This window comes from Pristis pectinata, chromosome 30, assembly GCF_009764475.1.
Source record: "Pristis pectinata isolate sPriPec2 chromosome 30, sPriPec2.1.pri, whole genome shotgun sequence".
In the NCBI taxonomy this organism is placed as follows: Eukaryota; Metazoa; Chordata; class Chondrichthyes; order Rhinopristiformes; family Pristidae; genus Pristis; species Pristis pectinata.
Genome location: NC_067434.1, coordinates 10,098,130 through 10,124,559, shown reverse-complemented (window position 1 = coordinate 10,124,559; position 26,430 = coordinate 10,098,130). Strand labels below are relative to the sequence as shown.

At 42.8% G+C, this 26,430-nt stretch overlaps 1 protein-coding gene across 1 annotated transcript in view; it reads left to right on the top strand.

Annotated features, from left to right (window-relative positions):
• The window catches only part of LOC127584570 (tyrosine-protein phosphatase non-receptor type 13-like), a 307,142-nt gene that overhangs the window by 203,691 nt on the left and 77,021 nt on the right, over nt 1-26,430 (top strand). Inside the window, exons 30-35 of the mRNA XM_052041344.1 lie at nt 5,621-5,908; nt 10,411-10,459; nt 10,503-10,673; nt 15,314-15,488; nt 19,640-19,850; nt 22,905-22,942. Coding sequence (XP_051897304.1) covers nt 5,621-5,908; nt 10,411-10,459; nt 10,503-10,673; nt 15,314-15,488; nt 19,640-19,850; nt 22,905-22,942 — 932 coding nt within the window. The remainder of the gene's footprint in view (nt 1-5,620; nt 5,909-10,410; nt 10,460-10,502; nt 10,674-15,313; nt 15,489-19,639; nt 19,851-22,904; nt 22,943-26,430) is intronic.

Sequence of the window (26,430 nt, the reverse complement as noted above, 5' to 3'; positions counted from 1 at the left end):
TTTCATTCCCAGGATCATTCTCGTAAACCTCCTCTGGACCCTCTCCAATGCCAGTACATCCTTCCTTAGATATGGGGCCCAAAACTGCTCATAATGCTCCAAATATGATCTGACCAATGCTTTATAAAACCTCAGTATTACATCCTTGCTTTTATATTCTAGTCCTCTTGAAATGTATCTCAAGATTTCATTTGCCTTTCTTACTACTGACTCAATCTGCAAGTTAACCTTTAGGGAATCCTGCACTAGGACTCCCAAGTCCCTTTGCACCTCTGATTTCTGAATTCACTCCCCATTTAGAAAACAGTCCACGCCTTTATTCCTTCTACCAAAGTGCATGACCACACTTCCCTACACTGTATTCCATCTGCCACTTCTTTGTCCATTCTCCCAACCTGTCCAAGTCCTTCTGCAGACTCCCTGCTTCCTCAACACTACCTGCCCCTCCACCTATCTTTGTAACATCCGCAAACTTGGCCACAAAGGCATCAATTCCATCATCCAGATCATTAACATATAACGTGAAAAGTAGTGGACCCATCACTGATCCCTGAGGAACACTACTAGTCAGTGGCAGCCAACCAGAAAAAGCCCCCTTTATTCCCATTCTTTGCCTTCTGCCAGTCAGCCAATCTTCTATCCATGCTAGTACTTTTCCTGTAATACCATGGGCTCCTATCTTGTTTAGCAGACTCATGTGTGGCACCTTGCCAAAGGCCTTCTGAAGATCCAGGTAAACATCCACTGACTCTCCTTGGTCTATCCTGCCTGTTACTTCCTCAAAGAATTCCAACAGATGTCAGGCAAGATCACCCCTTAAGGAAACCATGCTGACCTGCCTATTTTATCATGTGCTTCCAAGTACCCCGAAACCTCATCCTTAATAATGGACTCTAACGTCTTACCAATCACTGAAGTCAGGCTAACTGGCCAATAATTTCCTGTCTTTTGCCTCCCTCCCTTCTTAAAGAGTGGAGTGACATGTGCAATTTTTCAGTCCTCCAGAACCATTCCTGAATCTGGTGATTCTTGAAAGATCACTACTAATGCCTCCATAATCTCTTCAGCTACCTCTTTCAGAACCCTGGTGTGTAGTCCATTCAGTCCAGGTGACTTACCTACCTTCAGTTTCCCAAGCACCTTCTCCTTAGTAATAGCGACTACACTCACTTCTGCTCCGATTCTCGAATTTCTGGCCTGTTGCTGGTGTCTTCCACAGTGAAGACTGACGCAAAATACTTATTCAGTTTGTCCACTATTTCTTTGTTCCCCATTACTATCTCTCCAGTGTCATTTTCCAGCAGGTCTGATGTCCACTCTTGCCTCTTACTCTTTATATATCTGGAAAAACTTCTGGCAGCCTTTAATATTATTGGCTAGCTTACCTTCACATTTCATCCTTTCTCCCCTTAAAATTGCTTTTTTAGTTGCCTTCTGTTGGTTTTTAAAAGCTTCCCATTAATTTTTTGCAGTATTGTATGCCCTCTTTTGTTTTTATGCTGACTTTGACTTCCCTTGTCAGCCACAGTTGCCTCATCCTCCCTTTAGAATGCTGCCTCTCCTTTGGGATGAACTGATCCTGCGTCTTCCAAATTACTCACAGAAACTCCTGCCATTGCTGCTCTACTGTCATCCCTGCTGGGGTCCCCTTCCAATCAATGTTGGCCAACTCCTCTCTCATGCCTCTGTAGCTACCTTTACTCAACTGTAATACAATACATCTGATTTTAGCTTCTCCCTCTCAAACTGCAGGGTGAATTCTATCATATTATGATCACTGCCTCCTAAGGGTTCCTTTACCTTAAGCTCCCGGATCAAATCTGGTTCATTTCACAACACCAAATCCAGAGTGGCCTTTTCCCCAGTGGGCTCAACCACAAGCTGCTCCAAAAAGTCATCTTATAGGCATTCTACAAATTCCTTCTCTTGGGATCCAGTACCGACCTGATTTTCCCCAATCTACCTGCATATTGAAATCTCCTATGACCACCGTAATATTGCTCTTTTTACATGCCTTTTCTATCTCCTGTTGTAATTTGTACCCCACATCCTGGCTACTGTTCAGAGGCCTGTAGATAATTCCCAACAGGGTCTTTTCACCCTTGCAGTTTCTTAACTCTACCCGCAAGGATTCTACATCTTCTGATTCTATGTCACTTCTTGCTAAGGATTTGATTTCATTTTTTACCAACAGAGCCACCCCACCCCCTCTGCCCGCCTGCCTTTGCGATAGGATGTGTCCTTGGATGTTTAGCTCCCAGCTGTGATCTTTTCAACCTCAACTCTTGTGATGTCCACATCATATCTGCCAAATTTCTAACTGCGCTATCAGCTCATCTGTCTTATTTACTCTGGAGACTTCAGTAACCTCTCCTGCGCTCTCCTGCCCTTTTACTTCATCCACACTTTTTTTAATCCATTGAACCCCCCCCCCCCCCCCAACTATTTAGTTTAAAGCCCTATCTGCAGCCCCAGTTAAGCGATTCACCAGGACCCTGGTCCCAGCTTGGTTCAGGTGGAGCCCATCCCATTGGAACAGCTCCCTCCTTCCCCAATACTGATGCCAATATCCCACTAATTCAAACAGACTTCTCCCACACCAATCTTTGAGCCTCACATTAACTCTCTGATCTTATTGACCCTGTGCCAATTTGCACATGACTCAGGTAGCAATCCAGAGATTATTACCTTTTTGGTTCTGCTTTTTAATTTAGTCCCTAGCTGCTCAAATTCCCTCAGCAGAACCTTTTTCCTTGTTCTACGTACATCGTTGGTACCCACATGGACCACAACAACTGGATCTTTCCCGTCCCACTCCAAATTCCTCTGCAGGTCAGATGAGATGTCCTGAACCTGGGCACCAGGCAGGCAACACAGGACTCTCAATCCTTGTGACAGAAAGTTGTGTCTGTTCCCCTGACTATACTATCCCCAGTCACAACTACAGTTCCATTCTCTGTCCCTTCTTGAATGGCTCCCTGAACCACAGTGCCACAGTTCATTGCTCATCTTTCCTACAGCCCCCACTCTCATCCACGCAGGGAGCAGGAATCTCAGACCTATTGGACAAGCTCAAGGGCTGAGGCTCCTCCAGCACTACCTCTTGGGTCCCCCTACCTGCCTAACACACAAGTCACACCCTCTTGTCCCTGACCACAGACCAAATTTGAAGTAGTTAATCTAATGGGTGTGACTGCCTCCTGAAACACAGCATCCAGGTAACTCTCCCCCTCCCTGATGCATCACAGTATTTGAAGCTCAGTTTCCAGGTCATCAACTTGGAGCCTGAGTTCCTCAAGCAACCAACACTTGCTGCAGATGTGGTCACCAAGAACCACAATGGGGTCCACCAGCTCCCACATCATGCAGCTACAACACATCACCTGATCCTGCATCCCTACCTTATTTAATTGGTTATAATTTGATGCCTTTTTATTTAACTACTAAAAAAAAGTTACCTGCTACTCACCTGTGCTTCCTGACCAAAGCCTCAGATTCCCACTCCTACACTGATCCACTCACACAATAGCCACTCTGCTTTACCCTACCTTCCTTTTATTGGCTGAGTTGCCACACACTTAGCCAATCACACAACTTAAAAAAAAATCCTGTTAGCTCCTCCCCTCTGCTGCTCTGGCTGCTGCAATTGTTGAACCAGTTAGACCTGTCACTTTGCTCAGTCTGTTTATATTCAAAATCTCAGATGAAAGAAAATCTTTCCACTTGTACTCAGATGATACAGTATAATCACTGCAGTGGTAATGGCATAAGGAATACCTTTCTATTGTAGCACCTGCGACATTAAGTCACATAGGGCAATTAAAATTTCTTTCTCATTTTTTATGGGATTGGATGAAGATGAAGTTGCTCTCAGCCATACTGTGATGAAGGTGTCATCTTGATTATGGGAAATGCTTCTGTGGTTTATTTTAACCTGCTCGAATGGGGCAAAACAGATGCTGAAAGATCATGAAAGAATTGCAGACAATCTGATGGTTTTGTGACAAATGGATAATTTTAACCCTAAGAACTTCTAAGTATAAATAGTGTTGACTATAATTGGGAGAATCAGGGCTATATATGGGAACAGAGACATTCCTTAGGAAACCTTGATTAACTAAGTCACAAAGTGCTTGATGATCTTGGTTAATGTTTCATGGGTCCTGTCTAATAGCCTTGTGTTAGTACATTTCACAGCACAAAAAACTGATTTCTTCCAGCGTTAGGGTCACAGGTAGCAAAGGCTGATAACTGCTTGCAATCCAACTATTCCATGTTAGTTCTGTCTTCTCTGAGTGTTTGGTAAAACTTGCACTTCAACTGGCATGGGGTTCAAAAGCTTTGTGCTGCGGGATCTTATATCAGTTTTTGCTCTATGGATTTTTCACTGTAGACAGTTGCGTAACATTATATTGGCACTGTCATACAGTACAGACACAAGTTCTTCAGCTCATCAGGATCACACCGACTATCATGCACCCATTTGCTCTAATCCTACATTAATCCCATTTTATTCTCCCCTCAACTCTCCCCAGATTTACTCTCCTACACACCAGGGGCAAAATACAATGGCCAATTAACCTAGCAATCCGCACATCTTTGGGATATGGGAAGAAACCGGAGTCCCCGGAGGGAACCCACATGGTCACAGGGAGAAGGTGCAAACTCCACTCAGATAGCACTGGAGGTCAGGATTAACCCTGGGTCACTGGAGCCGTGAGGTAGCAGCTCTACTAGCTGCACTCCTGTATCGCCCGAATACACCCTTGGGGAATTGTCATTGATAACAATACAAATGGGAGAGGATGGTTTTGATCCTTTGACCGCTGGGGTATGTCCAGAGCTTCCACTGCACCAGGCCCCCCCATCTTGATTATTGGGCTGGAATATGAACTGTCTGAGTGGATCAAGGATAAAGGAGGCAAGAAGATGCCTGATTTTCTTCCCCTGAACTCGAATCCAAAGTACTATTATAGTTCCAACAGAACCTATCAGAGGCCATTCTGCCTGAGGGCAACTTTCTGGGTGTTTCAGAGGGGGTGTGTTGGGTAAAGGACACAAACACCTCACCTCACTTGTAGTACAGTGTAGATTTTAGCAAAAACCACAGTGAAGATGGAAGCAGAAAGTTGTTTAGACATTCCCAGCAGAGATCTGACAGCACTAGATGCTGCCTGTGACCTGTGTATTGATTAATATTAATTGTCAGAATTGCAGGCAATGAACATGTCATTGTTAATATTATGGAATAACTTCTTGCTTAGATTGAAGCAGAAACACATTGTCAGAGTATTAGTAAAGGAACAGGATATTGCACAGATCTGTGCCCTATCCAACATGTAAATGACTGATATTATCAAGTAATTGATGGCTTTGCCTCGAAAGGTTTTAATTCTCAAATGTTTTTCTGACTATCTCTCACTTCATTGAACAAAATGCTTAAATAAACTCAATTTTAAAAATGATGTTTCTTGGACCTGCAGTCACTTCAAACATTAATTTAACGTAATCTCACACTTGATAACACCCAATCTCAATGAAAAGCTGCTCTTCCAATCTCGTTAGGTCTTCGCCATTGCAGAGTTTCACACCCTGAATGACTTATCGTTATAATTCACAGCTTTCGATGCAGTGTGACTGGTGAAAGGGATCCCAGGTTGCCAGTCTATTTCTACAAGCCTGAAGTATCATCACCTACACCAGTGGATGAAGAGTATCTGACCATAAGTTCGACCTCAGCCTCCTCATTGTGTGAAAGTCCAGTCAGTCAATCACCCAATGCCTCTAATCCAAAACCTTGTGTCTTGGTGTCTTCCACTGAGACTTCAGGAGCAGCAGAGAAAGACATGAGTGATAAAACAGAGTGGGAAGACGTCGAAGAGTTAGATTCTGAAGCGGAAGCAGGAGTGTAGGAATGAAGATGATGATGACGATGATGAAGATCCAAATTAGTAAGTGCGGCATGAGGTGGTTCTGTAAAACACTAGAAGTTTTACACTGTTCACCACGTTATAGCTCACTTGCTGCTTGTGTACTAGTGTTTCTGAATGTCTATGCATCAGGAATGAATGGATGAGACTTGATTATAATGCAGTGAACACTTGTACCAGAGATGGTACAAATGTTCTCATCAGATTTAAAAGCTACACTCCCAAAATTATATGAGTTAATGCTCAGCCTTTTTAAGGACGCTTTTTACGTCAGTATTACTGGAATTATGTCTGAATGTTCAGTGGAGAATGGCTTCATGTAACAATAGACCGATCCTGTTTGTAAAGAAATAAATTAAAACAATTAACACTGAAGGTAATTGAAAACTTTGACCTAAGTAGATCAAATATATTTTTTATAAATTCTGTTATAATTTTGGTAAATGACTGTGTAATGCTACTATAAGGAGAGGGATTACAGGGAGTAAATGTGCAGCTCTGAACTTCCACTAACTTTGTCTCAGGTGCTATCTTCTTGCTGTCAGTTCAGCACCATGTTAAGGAAATCCTGGGTTGCCAGGTCACTAATGCAAACTCTGAAGTTTAAAAGTAGCAACATTCTGAATTCTTGCTGCAAAACTGGAGTATAACCCTGAGTCACTTGCGCAGCGTGGAAAGTATAGGTATCCTGGACAAAGGATCCATTGTGCAGCACCCTCTGCAGCTGAGATAAACAACAGATAAACAAGCAAAATACTGCAGATGCTGGAAATCTGAGAGAGAAACAGAAACTGCTTCCAGTACTCAGCACAGTAGGAGAGAAACAATCATTGTTTCAGGTCCTAAAACTTTTAAAACAGCCAGCACAATGTGCCCTTTTAAAACAATATCACTGTGCCCTGTGGATGTTAGTGATTTTAAGATCTGGGTCTGAGGATCTTCACCTCAATCAGTGCCAGGTTGAAATGTAGAGCAGGAACACAGTGCTGCAACTTGGTGCCACAAGTTTTTCAAGTAGGACATGGGTCCTGAAAGCTCGACTAATTTAGATGTCGTGGGGTTACCTATCGTAATATTTCATAAAAGGGTGCCCGAATGCCTGCTCTTGGTAATACTATTACTTCAAACCATTAGAACACTCTGTGGTACCAAAGTGGAAAAATGATCTCAATCTGGAGACTGACAGAGATGAGTGGAATCTGTGGTAACTGACAGCATGGGATTAGCTACTGATAAAGACTTGGCTTGCACATAGCTCTTCAAGGCAACAGATGCCCCTCTAATCCCCCTCTGCTTTACTGAAGGGGCTTAATGATCAGCACTCGGAAGGTTCTCTCATATAGGTCAAGGGCAGGCTGCTGTCATTAAAAGCCACTGGATTATATGAAAAACTTCCTTTTTATTTAAGTCTTGAAGCATTATACAAATAAAAAAGAATTATGATAAGTTTTCAAGAAATAAAATGGCTGACTCCAGAAAGTTTATCATAATGAAATAAATGAGGAGCCATTTTCCATGAAAATACTGTGACCATTCAAAATTCATTTTGTTCTGACTGAAATTAAATTAAATTTATATTAAATTGAGTACATTATCACTTTGTTTCCATTATGACTGGAGTAGATATTGTTTTATAGTTCAGTTCCACCTACATTTCCCTGCGGTAATATTACTACCTTTGTAACTATTTCACTATTTGTCTTTTCATCTGTTATTGCTCTGAGTTCATTTTGTGGGAGAGATGGGGTCTGGAGAGTACTTCGGAATTCTGCATCCCACCTTTCTCAGATATTAATTATCTCACATGATACCTGATTTGAAAAATCTATATATGTAATGGCTTGCCTCATTTATTTTTTGAAATTATCCTTCCTGGCTGACCCATGGTTTGTTTCTTTGGCTATTGGCTGCTCTGGGCTGTACATCATCCAGTTGGCCTTCTTATCACCCATGAGGTAAACAGAGAGTGAGAATGAGATATTCAACCCTGTGTAACATTGAAGCAGAGTGCGATCAGATTAAATTGTATATGGACACACATTTTGGAAGGTAAAGATCAGGAGCAGGAACTCCACCGGATTCTTTCCTTCCCTGTTCCAGGGCACCAAACATATGTTGTGTCGCTCCCGTTGAAATCAGCTGACCAGATAGAGGCTTAGGTCAAACTGAGTCTTCCCCTAGTCTGAATCGTTGAGGCTATCCTCAGGTAATCCCAACAACACATTCAATCCTTGGAGCACCACTTAAATTTCTGTCTTCTCATCCAATTCCAGTTGCAATACTTTAGGGAAGGGAAAACAGTTCTAAAGATGATGCAGGAACAAGTTACTGGAATGGCTCCAGGGATAAGCTCCAAGCTTAGACTGGAGAAGCTGTGCGTCTTGTCCTCAGAGCAAAGAATGTTGAGAAGAAACTTGATAGAGGTAGGCAGGTTCATGACTGGTCATCTCCCCACCCATTAGCAGATCGTTCAAGGGTCAGGGGACACAGATTTAAAATTTTGGACAAATATACAAAGTAGATGAGGGAAACGCTTTTCACGCAGAAAGTAGTTATGATTTGGAATCCACTGCCTACCCAAGTGGTGGAAACAGAATTAATCAGTGCCTTCAAAAGGGCGTTGGGTAGGTACTTGAGCGAGGATAATTGACAAGGTGTGTGGAAAGAGAAGGGAATGGGACTGTTGGGATTGCTCTACTTTTAGACAGCATAGACTAGATGGGCCAAATGGCATTCAGCTATGAAGTAATAATTCTATGATTCAGGCCTTCATTGGGAAAGTATCCATGGGGCTAATGATATTCTGGGAGCCATTAAATAAAGGTGTACGATAATAGCCTGTGGACCTGAAATTTCCCTTCTCCGCTGCCCATAACGTTCCTCTGGTATGAGAGCTGGACCGAGATTTGCACCTCATTGCCAATGTTGAGGCAAGGAAGTGATGCAGCTTGCATTCCATTACATCACAGAGCATCCAACAAGTTAGAGGACATTTACAACCCGCTTAAATTATCGCAACCAGTTTGAGACTGGATGCCCGCAGACCTTGGTCATAAGGAAGAAGGTAGCCGCAAACATTGGGTCTGAACTGGAAACACAAGAAGTTAGTAAAGTCAAGGGAATGATGATCAGGTGGTGCCTACCCAGGCTCCAGTTTCCATCTTCTGCTTTATTACCCCCTGTGCAAACAATGAAAGTTGCCCCCAGTCACCTTTTCTCTCCACTGACCAACCCCAATGTAGTTACAGTTGGTTCCAGTCAGTTTCTTGTATATGTCATGTATCTTCTTATTTCTTATGACAGAGGTAGAGACAATTTAGGCCGTTGAGTCTATGCCAGCTCTCAGAGCAATCCTATCAGTTCCAATCCCTTACCTATTTCCCTGTGACCTATTCTGTGTTAGGTGTCCACCAGCTCCTCCCCTGATTTCCCACATTCACCAACACACCAGGGGCAAGTTACAGTGGCCAATTAGCCTACCAACCAGCATGTCTTTGTGGGAGGAAACCAGAGCAGCCTGAGGAAAACTAGATGATCACAGGGAGAACATGCACAAGGAGTAAGTCAGGAGGGAACCCAGGTTGTTGAAGATGTCCAACAGTGCACTATTACTTGTCATGTCACTTGATCACATGGTGGTGTTGAAGGTCATGGGGTGATTTGGGAAAGTTGGGATTGATTTTGAATCACTGAACACAGTCAAACTGACATTGAAGAGTCTACGGTTTGAATTGACTTTATTTGCATTCTATCCAGCAACAGCAACAACTTCCATTTACATTGAGCCTTCAATGTTGGCTGGTTCGTAGGAGTGTTACAGAACAAGATTTGACAGTGGCCCAAAAGAGGAAATGCTAGTTTAGGTGATTCAGTTGGCTTTTTAGAAGCTCATCCATTCCATGCAGTGGCAAGTTCCACATTCTCCCTACTCTGTGGGTAGAGTGAGGGTCTTCAGTTCTGGAATGGTTCACAGATTTGTACCCCAGAGGACATGACCCTCAAACAATTGAGCCCAATGTTTGAACCTGCTCATACCATCAATAATTTCATTTATGTAGTGCCTGTAACCCAAAGTGCTTCAGAGGAACATCAGCAAACTTAACATTGAGTCACATAATAAGATACCAGAATGTTGGTTTTAAGGAGCATCTAAATAGAGAAAAGGGAGATGAAGAGCCAGGAGGTCTGGAAAGGAAATTCCAGACACTAGATGCTACCATGGTTACCACTGACAGAGGGATGGAAACTGGGAATGGCCAAGAGATTACACACAGCAGAGTGTAGGAGCAACAGTCTTGGTATGGGTGAGGAGGTCAAATTGCCGCACACTCATCATTTGGAATCAAGTCAATGAATGAATTAAACCACATAAGTTCTTGCAAAGATAAAGCTTCGGGTGGAAGGTGACCGAAATAGCGTGTCACCTCCACACAAGGTGGCTTACAAAGTCGGGTATGGAAATCCCAAAATTCTCTTGCAGCTGCACCACCGGCTCAGGGAGTGCAGTTGGACGGAGGGAACACGTGCAGGTTGGATTCATTGTTATTATCACTCGCTGATTCCTTTCTTTAGCCCATAATACGGGAATATGAGATGTACGTAACCTTGAAGAAAAATAAGAAGGGAAGCTTGGGCTTCACCATGGTGCGCAGTAAACTGGACAACTGCTATTACATCCGGGATGTGCTGGACAACCCCGCCAAGGCTGACGGCAGACTCAGAGCGGGAGACAGGCTCATTACGGTAAAGTCGGTTTATGTATTGGCCATTCTTTACCTGAACTATTAGAGTGTCACATTGACTATCATATCTAGGGTGCCCTGTCGATGGGTCAAGATTAGCAAATACACCAAATCTCACACATTCCTTCAGTTCCACTTCTGTAGATTCATGGAGTTATACAACATGGAAACAGGCCCTTCAGTCCAACTCATCCATACTGACTAAGATGCTAACCCCATTTCCTTGTGTTTGGCCCATAGCCCTCTCAATCTTTCCTATCTGTGTACCTGTCTTTTAAATGTTGTAATTTTACCTGCCCCTCCCACTTCCTCTGGCAGCTCGTTTCATAAGCCCACTACACTCTGTGTGAAAAACTTATCCCTCAGATCCTCTTTAAATCTTACCCCTCTCACCTTAAACCTATAACCTTTAGTTTTAGACTCCTCTACCCTGTGAAAAAGACTGTGATTATCTACTCTATCACACTCATAATTTTATTCACTTCTCTAAGGTCAGCCCTCAGCCTCCTTCGCTTCAAGAAAAAACAGTCCCAACCTATCCGATCTCTCCTTATAACTCAAGCTCTCCAGTCCAGGCAATATTCCAGTGAATCTTTTCTGCATCCTCTCCAGCTTAAACACATCCTCCCTCTAGTGTGGTGACCAGAACTGCAAGTGTGGTCTAACCAATGATTTGTTCAACTGTAACATGATGTCCCAACTCCTGTACTCAATGCCTCAGCCAACAAAGGCAACTATACCATACACTTTCTTCACCAATCTGTCTACCAATGTTACCACTTTCAGGAAACTACGTACTTGCACGCCAAGTTCTCACTGTTCAGTAACAGGCCCCTCAGCCCTGCCTTTCACTGTGTATGTCCTGCCCTGGTTTAACATCCCAGAATACATTACTTTGCACTTGTCTGAGTTAAATTCCATCGGCCATTCCCTTTTTCACCTTCCCAAATGATCCAGATCCTGTTTAAGTTAACCTTCTTCACTGTCCAGTGTATCACCAATTTTGGTGTCATCTGCAAACCTATTATCATGCCATATACATTCTCTTTTAAATCATTAATATATATGATGAACAAACAAGGATCCAGCACTGATCCCTGCGCCACACCACTGGTCACAGGTCTCCAGTCTGAAAAGCAATCCTCCACTGCCACCCTCTGCCTTCTACCATCAAGCAATTTTGGATCCAATTTGCTATCTCACCCTGGATCCAAGGTATTCTAACCTTCAGATCAGATCCCTGTTCATTCTTCAAAGCTCCCCATGACACGGATTGTTGTCTCAGGAGAGTACAGGTGGAGTATCCCATGAGAACCTACACTATTTACAGAGGTTGGAATCCCTCCCATTGGCACGGAGAGGTGTGGAAGAGCAATCTAACTTTCATAGCGCTTTTCCCAATGATCTCAAGTATGTGGGTTGAGGAATGTTGGAATCCAGTTAATATGGAACAGGGGAATAGTTTATTGTCTAAGTGGTGGGAATATCACAATGAAAAACAGGGAAAGAACCACAAAGCAATGACAGCAGACAGGGAAACCATGGACAGGTCCGGGGTGGTAACAGGGGACAAGAAGGGAATAAATCCACTCTGGATGAAGGGATGAAGTACAGAACACTTGAACCACAGGAGTGAGAGGAGAATCCCAATGTCAATCAGGGGAGAAGTGAGCCAATAGGAAGGGTAGATGGGGTTCAGTTTGTGAAAGTGTTGGGGAGGTGGGCCAGACAGAGGGCAGTGCGTGGGAGGGTGCAGGGACTGACAGACAGGGTACAATGCGTGGGAGGGTGCAGGGAGTGACGGGACAGAGCGTGGGAGGGTGCAGGGAGTGTCAGACAGGGCACAGTGTGTGGGAGGGTAAAGGTGAGTCATACAAGATACACTGTGAGGGAGGGTGGAGGAGGGTCAGACAGGGTAAAGTACGTGAGGGGGTGGGATTTGGACCAGGTACAGTGTGTGAGTGGGTAGAGGAGTCAGCAGGGTGTGTGTGTTGGGGGTGGGGTTTATTTTAGATTGGGTTCAGTGTTGAGAGGGTGGGGTTTGGACCAGGTACAATGTGCAGGAGCATTGGTGATGGGACGGAGCCCAGTGTGTCTTGAGATTTGGATGAGTACTGTGCGTCAGAGAGGACAGAGCGTCAGAAGGTATACCATGGCTCAAGTTTGGCACTGGATTGAGCAGGGTGCTTTTCTCTTTCTATGTCCGGTTGGGGGCAGTTAATCTGGGAACATTGCTGTTAAATAACAATTGATCCCAGTGATATCCGAATGAATAATGCTCTGACACATTTTGTAATCCATCTCTGTTTATTCATAGATCCTCAGGAAACTCCTTTGGGGAATTGTTACATAAAATCTATAAATTCCTCAGTAATATTTTGAGAAGTGCTGATAAGTTTATAGAGTGTAGCAGAGCTAATAACTATTAAAGGGATGTTTGCTTCTCTATTATAGCCTGTCACTATGCAGAAAAGTGTTGTGCAATATTCCCCTGACTCTTCATTAGTCTGTAATCTGACTCATTTATGCACTAAAGTGCAGAGCAGAAAGTAATAAAAAGAGGATCAATAATCCTTTGGAATTTATTTTATTTATTCAATAGTGACTCAGTTCAAGGGCTGAAAGTTCCCCTTGGACATCTTCCTATCGAATGTTGATGCCTTAAAACATTTCCACCCTCCCACCTATTTGTATTGCGTCAGAAGCCTACTTGGAGACAGTTACTGGTAAAAGTGCCCAGGTTCCTGAGCGTCATTGGCTTCACCCACATCAACATTATGCCAGTTTGGTGTGGGATTTTTTTTGCAGCCATTCTCTTCCTCCCACCCTGAGCTGCTTCCAAACACTCCCCCATAGGAATGATTCACCCTTTAATCAGGTTCCAAGACAGGAATCCGCCATTCAAACCTTTCCATCGTCAAGTGAGGTTATAGAAACATAGGAATATTAAAAGAGTAGGCCATTCAGCCCTTCAAGACTGCTCTGTCGGTCAATACAATAATGACAGATCTTTCTGAATACCTTATTCCTGTTTTCCACCCATACCCCCCAAAGCCTTTTGTACCTAAAATTCTGACCTGTAAAATTCAGCAACTTGGCCTGCACAGGCAATTCCACATGTTCACCACCTTCTGAGGGAAGAAATTTCTCCTCATTTCAGTCCTAAATGTCTTATCTTCTGTCCAGAGGTTTAACCCCTTATTTTAGGCCTCTGAGCCAAGAAAAATATCCTCCCAACATCCAGTCTGTCCACCCCAGTCAGAAATTTGTACATTTCAATGAATTTCCTTTTCATTCATCTACACCTTAGTGAATACAGGCCTGGTAGATCCAATCTCTCCTCACACTACAGTCCTGTCATCACAAGAATCATCTGGTGAAGTTTCACAGCATTCCCTCTCTTGCAAGTGTACTCTTGGGTACAGATATACTCCGTTTGTGGTTTCACGAATACCCTGTATAATTGCAGCAAGACATCCTTGCTCTTCTACTGAAAACCTTTTGCAATGAAAGCCAACTTACCATTTACCTTCTTAACTGCTTGCTGCAACTGCATGTTTGCCTTGCATGACTGGTGCTCAAGGACACCCAGGTCCCTTTGTACATCAACATTCCTCAATCCATCAACACTTAAGTAATACTCCATCAAAGAGTTATACAGAATAGAAGCAGGCCATTCGGCCCACCATGTCCAGGCTGACCAGTAGGCACTCATCCATATTAATCCCATTTTCCTGCATTTGGCCTATAGCCATCCATTCCCAAGCAATTCAAGTGCATGTCTTGACACTTAAACACTGTCAATAACTCTGCTTCCACCACTCTCTCAAGCAATGTACTCCAGGTACTCACCACTCTCTGGGTGAAAAAGGTCCCACTCAGATCCCCTCTAAATCTTTTACCCCCTACTCTAACTCTATGCCCTCTGGTTTTACCTACCTCTGAAGAAAAGTTTCCTGCAGTCTACCCTACCTATATCCCTCGAAATTTTATATACCTCAGTCATGTCCCCGTCAACCTCTTCCGCTCCAGGGAAAACAGACTCAACTTCTCCCGTCTCTCCTCATAACGGGAATGCTCCATCCCAGACAACATCCTGATGAACCTCCTCTGCACCCTCTCCAGCATCACTTGGATATTGACACCAACCTTCATTAATTTCTAATAAATTTTATCAAGTGATATCTGTGGGCAACATGTCAATTAAACTCTGGGGGAGGAGTCTATCATTGGTCACCATTCTCAAGAATACAGACTGCTAGTTGCACTCACTTCATGACAAAGAAAGTCAGTGCATCTCAATTTGCGGAGGTGGATGAACTCGGTGGCTTTCTGTTTCTCCTGTGGAGGTGAATAACTTCCACGTTTATACGGATTCTGCCATGAACTTACCCACTCATTCAACTTGTCTAAATTGCTTTAGATCCACGGTTGACAAGGAGCAGTTGATTCGGGCTGTTATTCAGAATAATATCTCGGCTGATGCTACAGAGCAGAAAGAGCTGCACTGTTTGGACGGGCATTCTTTCAGATTAGATATTTACAGGGGGAACGGACCACTAAGCTACAGGGATCACATGGAGCAGAGAAGAACTTTGAATTAAAGGCAAAACTTAAGCTAACTTTTCCATTGTTGTGTAGGTAAACGGCTTTGATGTCACAAACATCTCACATGAGAATGCCATTAACTTGCTACGGGCTGCTCCCATCAAGCTCACCCTGATGGTAGGCCGAGCGGCCCAGAATCTACTTCCAGCTCCACCCTTGGAAAAGATCCCTGACATCATCCTGCAGAGAGGCCCAAATGGACAGTTAGGTATGTGCCGCACCATTTGCCCAATAGAGTTTTGACTAGCGTTATTTCCTGAAGTGGCCCCAGAGTCATGTTGCTTCTAATTATTTCATTCAGCTGCAGGCAATTTCTTCGCACTCAAAACCTATCGAAATTCATGCTGTTGTTTTCCTGAAAAATAGGTGGCAATGTGGAGGAATAAAGTGTGGAAAGTTCCCCGAAATACTAATTAGTTTTAGGTCCTAGAAAATACAGCACTAATACGATTCCTGTTGGGAGTCATGTGTGTTCCTGAGAGACTTGCTTTATGGGGTCTTTCTTTTAACAGGAGATCCAGGAACAAAATGTGTTATAATCACAAGTCAACTATTTAATTCTTTTAGCATAACAACGATCAAAACTCTGATTGTCTTTTTGAGTGTACATCATCACAAGCCACGAGAAAACATGATCATGGCGTTGTGCCAACAGAGTTTATATTGAACAATGTCCATGTTGGATATTGTATATGCACGTCATTTTCTTGTTTATTTTCCAAGCTTTACATTTTTTGTATTTAAGGAAGAGAGAAACTGGGTCCATTTGAAGCCTTTGAGCAAACAGTGTGCACAATTAATTTTGAGGTGTTTGGGCCAGTCTCTGAGGTCCTGGTCCCATTTAGGGTGGTAAAACATAAAGGAGGAGATGAGATCATTGGAAGAAAGTTGTTTTGATGATCCCAACCCTAGGTTTCAGGCTTTCTTCTCTGTTTTTGCAGCCAGCCCATGTCATTAGAAAACTGGATCTGCTCTTCCAAAAATAAATGGGCAGAAGGCCTGCAGACAGACTTTTAGCCCAGACAGAACCTTCCCTCCTGACCCTGCCAGCAGTCTTGGCATTGGTCTGCTTTTGAGTTGTCATTGAAGATTGCGCATGTGATTGGAAATCATTGCTATATGTGTCACTGCACTATTATGGGTATTACACTAAAATGAAGCCACTAAGAAATAAAGATGATGTTAATGGATACCTGAAAGAGATGTCAGCATCAAGCGAATATCAAGTAGTGATCTCATGGTATCTCACAGAGAGATGTTTATGGACTTCATATCTGGCCACTGAACTTTATTGCCTATGATGGTGCTTCCAAGTAGTGCCAATCACAATGAAATTATCCGATGAGACCATCTAGAAGTATTCTCCTTTAACAATTAAAACCACGAAGCAGGAATATTTTACTCATAGCTCCTTTATGCTTTGGCAAAAATAGATTCAAACCTTTTATTGGAGGGAAGTATTTATTCAATTTAAGCAGAAATGAGGTGGTAGTTACCCTAGTTTATCAGTAATTAACCAGCTGCCGTGTCTGCTTGCTACACCCAAAAATGAGTTCAGTATTAAAGCTCCAATGCCACTGCCAGTTAACAAATCAAGAAGTTGATAAATTAGCTACCATCTAAAATAATGGTGGTAGTAAAGTACATACCATGAAAGCCATGTGATTTACTAACATGATGAAATATTCTTTATTATAACTCCAGTCTGGTTTATAGACTGTGCTGAAAAGCTGATGGGTGTCAATATTTTAGTCAATGTGGATCAACATCAAGATACTCTTCAGAGTGGATGCATTTCAGGAATGCTGATGGTGATGGAACCTTGGCAGATTTATTGACTCATCATCCACGGTTGTCACTAAAAAATTCATTCTTGATGCATTGGGGCTCAGCTTAAATTGCAATACCAGGTGTGAACAGAATGGTAATGCTTGTTGTATTTACCACACTGTTCTAATAAAGGTCGGTGCTATATTATACCACTGATTGACAGACTTAAAGGCAAAATTTAGTGTCCTTTTGCAATGTGACCCAGACTTGGTTTAAGGTTATATTCTGTGATTTTTTTCCTAATGCCACAAGCAGTCCAGGATTGAAAGCTGCAAGGCAGCAAAGTTCAAGTACTTCATCTTCCTCTGGAGTGTGTTATCAGGCGCAATGATCCTTAAATGGAAACAGTTACCAGAGTTCACTCACAGAATCCTCACTAACAGAGTTGAGGTTTCAGCAGAGACTGAATGGGCTGGGGGATCTTCCCTTGGGAACCGTGAGGGCCGAGTGTGTGGCCTCACAAAGGGGTATGATTTGATAAATGTGGAGAAGATATTTCCACTTACGTATGAACATACAAATTAAGATCAGTAGTAGATCATTTGGCCCCTTGAGTCTGCTCTGCCATTCAATAACTGAGATGATTTTAAGTTCTACTCCACATTCCTGCCTACCCTTGGTAACCTTTCACCCCCTTGCTTATCAAGAATTTATGTATCTAAATACTTTTCTTACACTGTCCTTTGAGGAAGAGAGCTCCAAAGGCTAGCAATCCTCAGATAAAAAATTCACATCATTTCTGTCTTAAGTGGGCTCCCCTTTATTTTTAACCAGTGACTCATCCTCCCCACATCCACTCTGTCAAGGCCACTCAGGACCTTATATGTTTCAACCTCTTGCGATGGAGATCAAAACACCACAGATAGAAATTAGATGTTTCCTGATAATTTTCAGTGAAGAATCCAGGCAGGTCTAAGCTCTTTAACCAGAGTGGTTAGTTTGTGGACCTCCCAACCACAAGAATCAATTGAAATAGATAGTGTAGATCCATTTGAAGGGAAAATGGATAAACATTTGAAACGAATTGAATCTTGCTTTGGTGCAGCCAAGGGGTTCAGTAGGGGGCTCCCAACCATTAACTCTCCCATAGATCTCAGACTTCTGTGCCTGTGCATTGAAACACAGAACTTCTAGATGAGATGGGGTCAGATGCTGATGCATTTGTGGTGCTGCTCAGATGGAGGGGGGGAACTTACCACCTGGTCCCTCAGCTGTACTCCAGCTGGTGTATAGCTGGTAACCTCTCTCTTGGGGTCAGCAACCCTATGGCAAAGTGTATAGGGAAATCCATTTTACTTTATTTTACTGTTTTAATTATTAGTACTTAATGGGCTTTAGTTCTTATTTTATGATTTTAGGTTTTAGAAATCTCTTTGAAATAGTTATTAAATGCCTCTATTGGCAACATTTACAAGCTCTTCAACTGCCTTTTATTGCTGGCCAGCTGCTAAAGGCCCTCAGGACATTCCAAGTGAAGGGCCTCAGGGTATGTCAGCAGAGATCTCGTCAACACTCGGAGATTGCTGCTCCTCACCACTTGATGAAAGTGCAAGGGAAGCAGACTCTGGGCAACAGGCCGGGTCCTAACCACTGGAATACAGATGGCGGTAATAGGGGTAGTTGGATGAAAGGAGGTGGAGGCTCGTACAGGCCATCTCTGGGTGATGAATAGGTTCCATATTTACAGATGTCCGAAAGTCAATTTTGTTCGTCAGTCAGAAAATACACAAGAATCACTTGATACATTAACCATACCTCCACAGTATTGTATTAAAGCACATAAGACTGATAAGAAAGAACAATTACTATAAGTGGAGAGAAAGAGAGAGGGAGAGAGAGAGAGAGAGAGAGGGGAAAGTAGTTCTGTAGGCCATACAAACATCGCTCGTATGTCGGACTTTTGAATTTAATAACATTAAGGGAGTTAGCTCGTATGTTTGGCTTCCATAAATCTGGTGTTTATAACCCAGGGACAGCCTGTATGGAGTTTAATAACCTTTAGAGAATAGATAACATGCTATTCACCCCATCTAATACAGATGATGCAGACTAGAAGTAATAACCAAGACCTGAGGAGTCTTAGGGTCTGTACATCTGTCTTTCCAAACTTCATCAGCTAACCATTCATCATTTATGACGATGGAGTATTTTGAGCTGTGATGATATCCAATCTTAAAAGTCTTTGGCTTAACACAAAATTATTTATCACAGTTAACTGGAAAGAAGGCTGTAAGTGCTCTGACTTGGTAGAGTTAAATCCTGTCAGATGGGAGCTCTTGACTACCCACTGCCTTTTAGCCTTGCTGATTAGGAGGAAATGTTCATTTGGAGACGGAAATAATTCATCACACAAGGAAACATTATTTAGTTTTTGGAACCTTGGTTAAAGTCACATGGCAATGACTACTCTGATCTGAACTCCCTTTCATTTCCCATAGGAAGCTGATGATTGTCTCAGCCTGTTCCAGTGAATGTGTTACTAATATGCTTTGCTGTTGGTCTGATTGCAGTTTGTGCTTGTCACTGCAGGTTTGAAATTAACAGGGGGAATAGGCAGTAAATGGCAAGGTATCTATGTGCTGGAGGTTGTGCCAAATTCACCCGCCAGCTTGGAAGGCAGCCTGCAACCAAGGGACAAGATCCTTTACATCTGTGACACCTGTACCATGGGCATGACTTTGGACGATGCAGTGAGAGCTTGTGACACTCCAAATGGCCAAATAACCATCAAGGCCATGAGGTAAGGGGTATTTGTGAGAAGACAGGGGTATTTGTGAGAAGGGGTATTTGCACAATGCATTGCCTCATTGTTAACTGCAAAATCCAGGTATATTAGATACCCTAAGCATTCAGTCTAGTGGAAAGAAAATAGTCACATTTCCGATAAATTAAACACTATTTCTTCACCTTCAACATCTAGCCGCTCAGCTAAATTCGTTTACGAGCCACTCATTAGCAGTTCTATTACAGTACTGTCTTGGATGATCAACATATTTATATATTTTCCTTTACTTTCTTAGGACATTCCACTGTGATTCACAACACACGACTTTGAAGTCTAGTCACTGTTGTGATATAAGGAATAGAGCTGGGAATTTGCGAACAGATCTTGCAGATTCCCACTCAAACTGTGCAAAGTTATTGATAGAGTGATGGATATTTGCCGGGACTGGGAGAACAGTCCCGGTTCTTTTTTCATTTGCAGTATGGGGTTTTTATATTCCCTCAGGAGGCACCTCAGTTTACCACCTCCTTCCATGGACTGCACCCCTGACGGTGCTGCTGTTCAAATAGCTAAAGCAGGCTCACAACCATTGGATGTCAAGAGTACTGCCACTGATGTAAGGCTGACAGCCAAATTATTTCACTTTCTGGCTTGTTGAATATTGTTGTCTTAAGAAAGACTGTGGTCAAATGCATGTGAATTTAGCCTTTCCTCTCTATATTCCTGCAGCAATGAACCAAAGGAATACATTTACAATAACTAATATAAAGAATTTACATTTATATAGCATCTTTCGCAACACAAATGTGCCCTGTTGTTTAAAAGCCAACTTTGTGCATTTAACATATGCGGTCACAATGTGTATTATCTAGAAAATGCACTGCTGTCATCTGCAAAGTCTATTTACCCGTAGTTGTGTGAAGATATGTAGGAGTTAATTTGAGACAACAAGATCCCATAAGATAGATCTGACCTAGCCTTGTAGTGAAAGTACTTGTGTGCCTGGTTCAGTTCACCTTTTGGTCAATGGTTGTCTCCAGGGTGCTGAGCATTCGGAAAGAATGGGTGGTGGTAAGGAAATAATTATACTGTATGCCTGTCCTATCAGAGGTAGTGAAGCCATGTTCTAAAACAGTTAGATTTCTAAAACAGTCAGATTTCTAAAAACTTTCTAAAACAATAAGATTTGGTTGTATCATGTGTGGCCATTTTGGGTATTTTTTGTTTATTTATGCACGATGAATATCTCCAAAAGGAAATAGATTGAATTATTAATGAAGATTCACATAATATTACCATTGGTACTTGGTGATGATGCTGCTGATACTGGTGGATAGTGATGTCACTGGTGGATAGTGACGTCACTGGTGGATAGTGATGTCACTGGTGGATAGTGATGTCACTGGTGTTAGGTGACACCACTGGTAGATAGTTCTCATCACCAGTGCATGCTGCATTGTGATGTCACAGATTGTCAGTGACATCACTGATAGACGGTGACACTGTTGTGGATGTTGTCCCTTCAGTGTGAAGTTATAGCCTGTGTTTGAAACATGTCCTAAATGAAACAGTAAATATTAAGTTTGACTAGTCTGGAAGAGGGCCATTTCTCCAATGTACTCATTGACAGCCACAAACATTATGCTGCACAGGTGTGGTTCATTGCCTCAGGTACATTGATCCACAATAACAGGCAAATCATCCCATCTCATTTTACTGATGTTACTGAAGAGTGGATGCACCCATTTTGGCGGCACTGGGATCTTCACAGAGAAAGCAGGGCATTCTGCCAAGGGACTGGACCAACCTTCATCCATCAACCAACAGGTGAAAACAGATTATCTGGTTATTATGTGGGACAGACACACGAAAATGCTTTCTGATGACCATGGAACATACTGTACATGTGAGATGTTAATTCAGGTTATGTTTGAAGGATCTTCTCATTAAGAATTTTCCCAAGACTGGTGAACATTCTAGAATCTTGATACTGAACTTTATATAAATCTCCTAACTTTCTCTGTTGTTGTTTACTAAGCTTTTCAGACATTTTTTGGCAGACTATATCTTTCATTTTGTGGTAGCCATACGTAAGACTGTTGGCAGTTGTCCTGGAGGTAGCAGACTCAACATGATGATCTGAGCATGTCCTACTTTGATACAAACAAGAAAATTCATTACTTGAGTGCCCAGTGGGAAATATGCTGTAAATTTCTATGGTTGGTAAATTGGTTTATTAATGTCACATGTACCGAGGTACAGTGAAAAACTTTGTCTTGAATGCCATCCATACAGATCAACAATGCATTGAAGTAGTACAAGGGAAAACAATAATAGAAAGCAGAATAAAGTGTTACAGCTACAACTCTGCAATGTTAGTTGTGGACAGAACGACTTGGCTATTGGTGACCGAGACCGATAGCCTGTTGGGAATCCCTATCCAAGGCCATATGTGAAAAATGGTGAATTTGCTGAGGTACAAAAGAACTACCTACACCCATGGAAATGAATCCTGGCATGCATTAGTGCACATTGAAGAGGGAGGAAAAAAATGCAAATATATGTATTTGACTTTTAAGTCCATGCAACGTGAGCAGACAGACAGGAGTAAATCATCCCACACCTTGAGCCTGTTCCACCAATCACCGAGACATTGCGTGATCTGTATCCTAGTCCCACATAGGCAGTAAGTGAATAGGTTGATTCTGTACTTATTATACAAAGCTGCATTGGCTCCATTATTGACCATGCCTTCAGTTGTCGAGGTCTTGAGCTCTGGAATTTTCATCATAAACCTCTCCTACTCTTACCTCTTTAATGTCTTTGGCGCCGGAAGTGTGGTGACACTTGCGGGCTGCCCCCAGAACATTCTACGCAAAGGATGCACTTCACTGTGTGTTTCGATGTACATGTGACTAATAAAGATATCTTATCTTTTTAACTTTTTGATCACCTGTCCTAATGTTAGACATTATTAACTTTGTAATATGGGGGTCACCTTATCAGCTCGGTAGATTGTTGTAGTTAGTATTGTTCCTGCATTTAAACCATTTTAATTTGCTTCTTCAGGGATGGGAAGCCAGTGATAACGGAAGTGTACACGACCGGTAAGTGCTGTCTTCAGTGATACTGAATTAAAGCAGTAACAATAAGCAGGATTGTTAATGTTTACCACATCAGCTCAACAGACCTAATAACCAACCGCACGTGTGTGACAGAGCATTATATAGGACAGTGACATCTCATCGATCCCAGTAGGTGCTGGACATCTGAATGTTGTTTCTACAAATTAAAATATTCTAGTGGTGATCTGCTGCAGCTTTACTAACTTGCATTTACATAGCACCTTTAACGTCCTTTGCTTCTATTTGACGTATGCAATATTAGGGTAGGTGACCATAAAGCTTACTCAAGGAATTAGGTTTTAGGGAGCATCTTAACCAGACGGGTGGAAGGGTCCAAAGCTAAAGGCCCAAGAAGCCGAAGACATCACAGACAACCATTAAGAAGGGACACAGTGTGTTGTCAGCATGGAAGATGTTACAGAGACAGGAAGGGCAAAAGCATGGATGAAAAATCTTAATAAAACATATTGATGCTTTCTTCAAAACCCCCTCCAACTTCCAAACAATACTCAGTGATTTTAAGGCCAGCAGTATTGTGGTAAATGTCTGTATTTATTGGCAGAGTAGGGGGAAGTAATATTTCCATTTCGACCATGCATGTGGGAAAACACTGAAACTGTAGTCACAGACCTTTAACCGTCTTGTAGATCATTCCTCAACACAAAAGCAATGAGTCAGTAGGGAGATAGTGAAAGACATTAGCCCCTTGCAAACTCAGTGCAAGAGCTGTCTGTTACACCTCATAACTTTTAATAGTAACAGCTAAACAGAACTATAGATATACAAGTGAGTAGCACAGCTCTGTGTGACATTATCATCTCCTTCAGGCCCAGAACCTAGAGCTCAGCACCTTACATCCCTCACCAATAGTTCGAAGCACAAATGCATATGATTAAAGAGATAAGAGGTGGATGAATCACAGTGTACGGTGAGCTGCAATACTCCCCACAATCTGGGAAATGCAGAACTGTTGGTAAAATGAGCACAAGTTCACTCTTCTGATCTTGGCCAGTGGAGAGATGATACTGCTGGCTGCTCTGACTGAAACATTGATACAAGAGTGCCTGGCCCCATTGCAGTCACCAGAGGCAGAGATGCTGAAGATGGTACTAGCTGTGGAATTCCTTACAACAGGCAGCAATGTAACCTAGGGCTTTCTGCTGAAGTAATCCTGCAGCAACAGTGTATAATGCCAGTGAACTAGAGCCATAGAATCGCATGCTGCAGAAAGATGCCCTTCAGCCCAACATGTTTATGCCAATTACTTGGTTGGAAGCCTTCTATACATTGGCGATTCAGATGCTTGTCTGGATACTTCCTAACAGTTGTGACAGTACTTGCCTCCACTGCCCACTCAGGCAGTGCGTCTACATTCAATCCAACCTCTAAGTGAAAAAGTTCTTCCTCTAAACTTTTAGGGTTCCAAACCCCTCTAAATCTCTTACCCCTTACTTTAAACCCATCGCTCCAGTTTTAGGTACCTTTGCTACGGGGAAAGTTTCTGGTATCTACCCTGTCTATGACCCTCATAATTTTGTACAGTTCATCAGGTCCCCTCTCAGCCTCTGACACTCCAAGGAGAACAAATGCAGTCTGTGACTAAATAACTGAAATTCTCCATTTGAGGCAACATCGTGGTTAATCCCTTCTGCACCCTCTCCTGTGCAATCGCGTCCTTCCTGTACTGTAGCCATTAGAACTACGCACAGTACTCCAGCTGTAGCCTAACCAAAGTGTTATTAAGTTTGTACCATAACCTCCTGGCTAATGAAAGCAAGTATCCTATATATCTTCTTCACCACTTTACCTGCTGTGCTGCCACCTTCAGGGATCCTTAGATTTGTATGCCAAGGTCCATCTGTTCCTCAATACTCCCTGGAGCGCTACCATTCATTGTGTATGTCCTACCCTTATCAGTCCTTCCAAAATGCATCACCTCACATCTGTCAGGATTAAATACCATCTGCCATTCCTCTGCCTGTCTTCCAACTGATCAATATCATCCTGTAAACAATGACTTATCCACCTCACTACCCACAGCACAGAACTGTACCATCGCCCTTTTCAATGTTTGGTAGTGTGAAGGCATTCTAGTTTGGATACTCACCTACTTGCTTAACTTGCCCTCTCCTTATTGCAACTAACTTTTAACAGGTTCCTACCTCACTGAATAGCAATGTTTTACTCACACATGTGGTTACTGATGCATGAATCATCCAGCAAGCTCAGGGGGTTAGGAGAAACACCATTAGTTACACTCTTGCGAACTTGCAGCTTAGTTTATGCCATCCTGTACTTTACTTCACTCCAAGGCCATTTCACCCTTGGCTTCCCCATTATAAGTAAGAACCTGCTGAAATGGTTGATTTCCCACTAAAATCAAAAAGTCAAGTCTGGAATTTGAGAATCTAAGTGCTCTTGTATGGTCTTGATTGTTACTGCAATGCAACTTTTCAAGGCCAGGAAAGGACCCAGTTGGAAAAGTGAGTCAAGCTTTTCCCTTATTTCCTCTTAGTTTCCATGTAGCTGCAGTCCCACAGGGATAAACATTAAATCCTCGTATCGTGGGGGATAGGGGTGTGGGCTTCCCACGGATAACAAAAATACCTTGGGTACCATTGATTGTCAAAACTACTGAAATGTGCAAGTAGTCCGTTCTCCAGACCCCAACCCGTACTGCCCCTCACTCTGGGATCCCAACCTGCACTGCCTCTCACTCTGGGACCCTGACCCACCACTATCACTCACTCTTCACTGTCACTCACTCTGAGACCCCGACTCACACTGTCCCTCAACCAGACCCTGACCCACACTGTCCCTCACTCTGGGACCCTGACCCACACTGTCCCTCACTCTGGGACCCTGACCAACACCTGTCCCACACACTGGACCCTGGCCCCAGCCCACACTCTGGACCGACCTCACGAGTACAGCTACGTTTTCCTACTCTTTTGGTGCGTCTGGGCCGACCTCGTGAGTATGTGCATCCCACGGATATTGTCAGTGAATACCGAGGTGTAGTGTAATGGGCAACGAGGAGAAAAAAATCAAGATAAAAAATTGCAAACTTTTTCAATTACAATTTAACTGAAATAAACTGAAACCACGATGCAGAAAAGTGAAGGAGTGCGAGATGTTCCCTTTAAGGCCTCTGTTCCTTGCAGGAGTATGTTGGCCATTGGTAGGAGCCATGTAATCTGAAAGTCTACCCAACCCAAATGCCTGGAGGTTAAGCTGACCATTGCCTGTGGACAGCTGCCTGCTGGCACCTAGAAATTGTGGTAGGTACCTTGTGTGTCAATCGTCAGAGCCAGATGAGTTTATCTGACTGAGCTTGCCTCCTAAAAGAGGTGGGGACTGGGATATTCATCCAGGAAGATGGTGGCAGAGGACAGAGATGGGGGTGAATACAACACTGGAAATTTGTGTCCCCACCATGTCACTTCAATTCACCCTTCCCTCTCCTCACC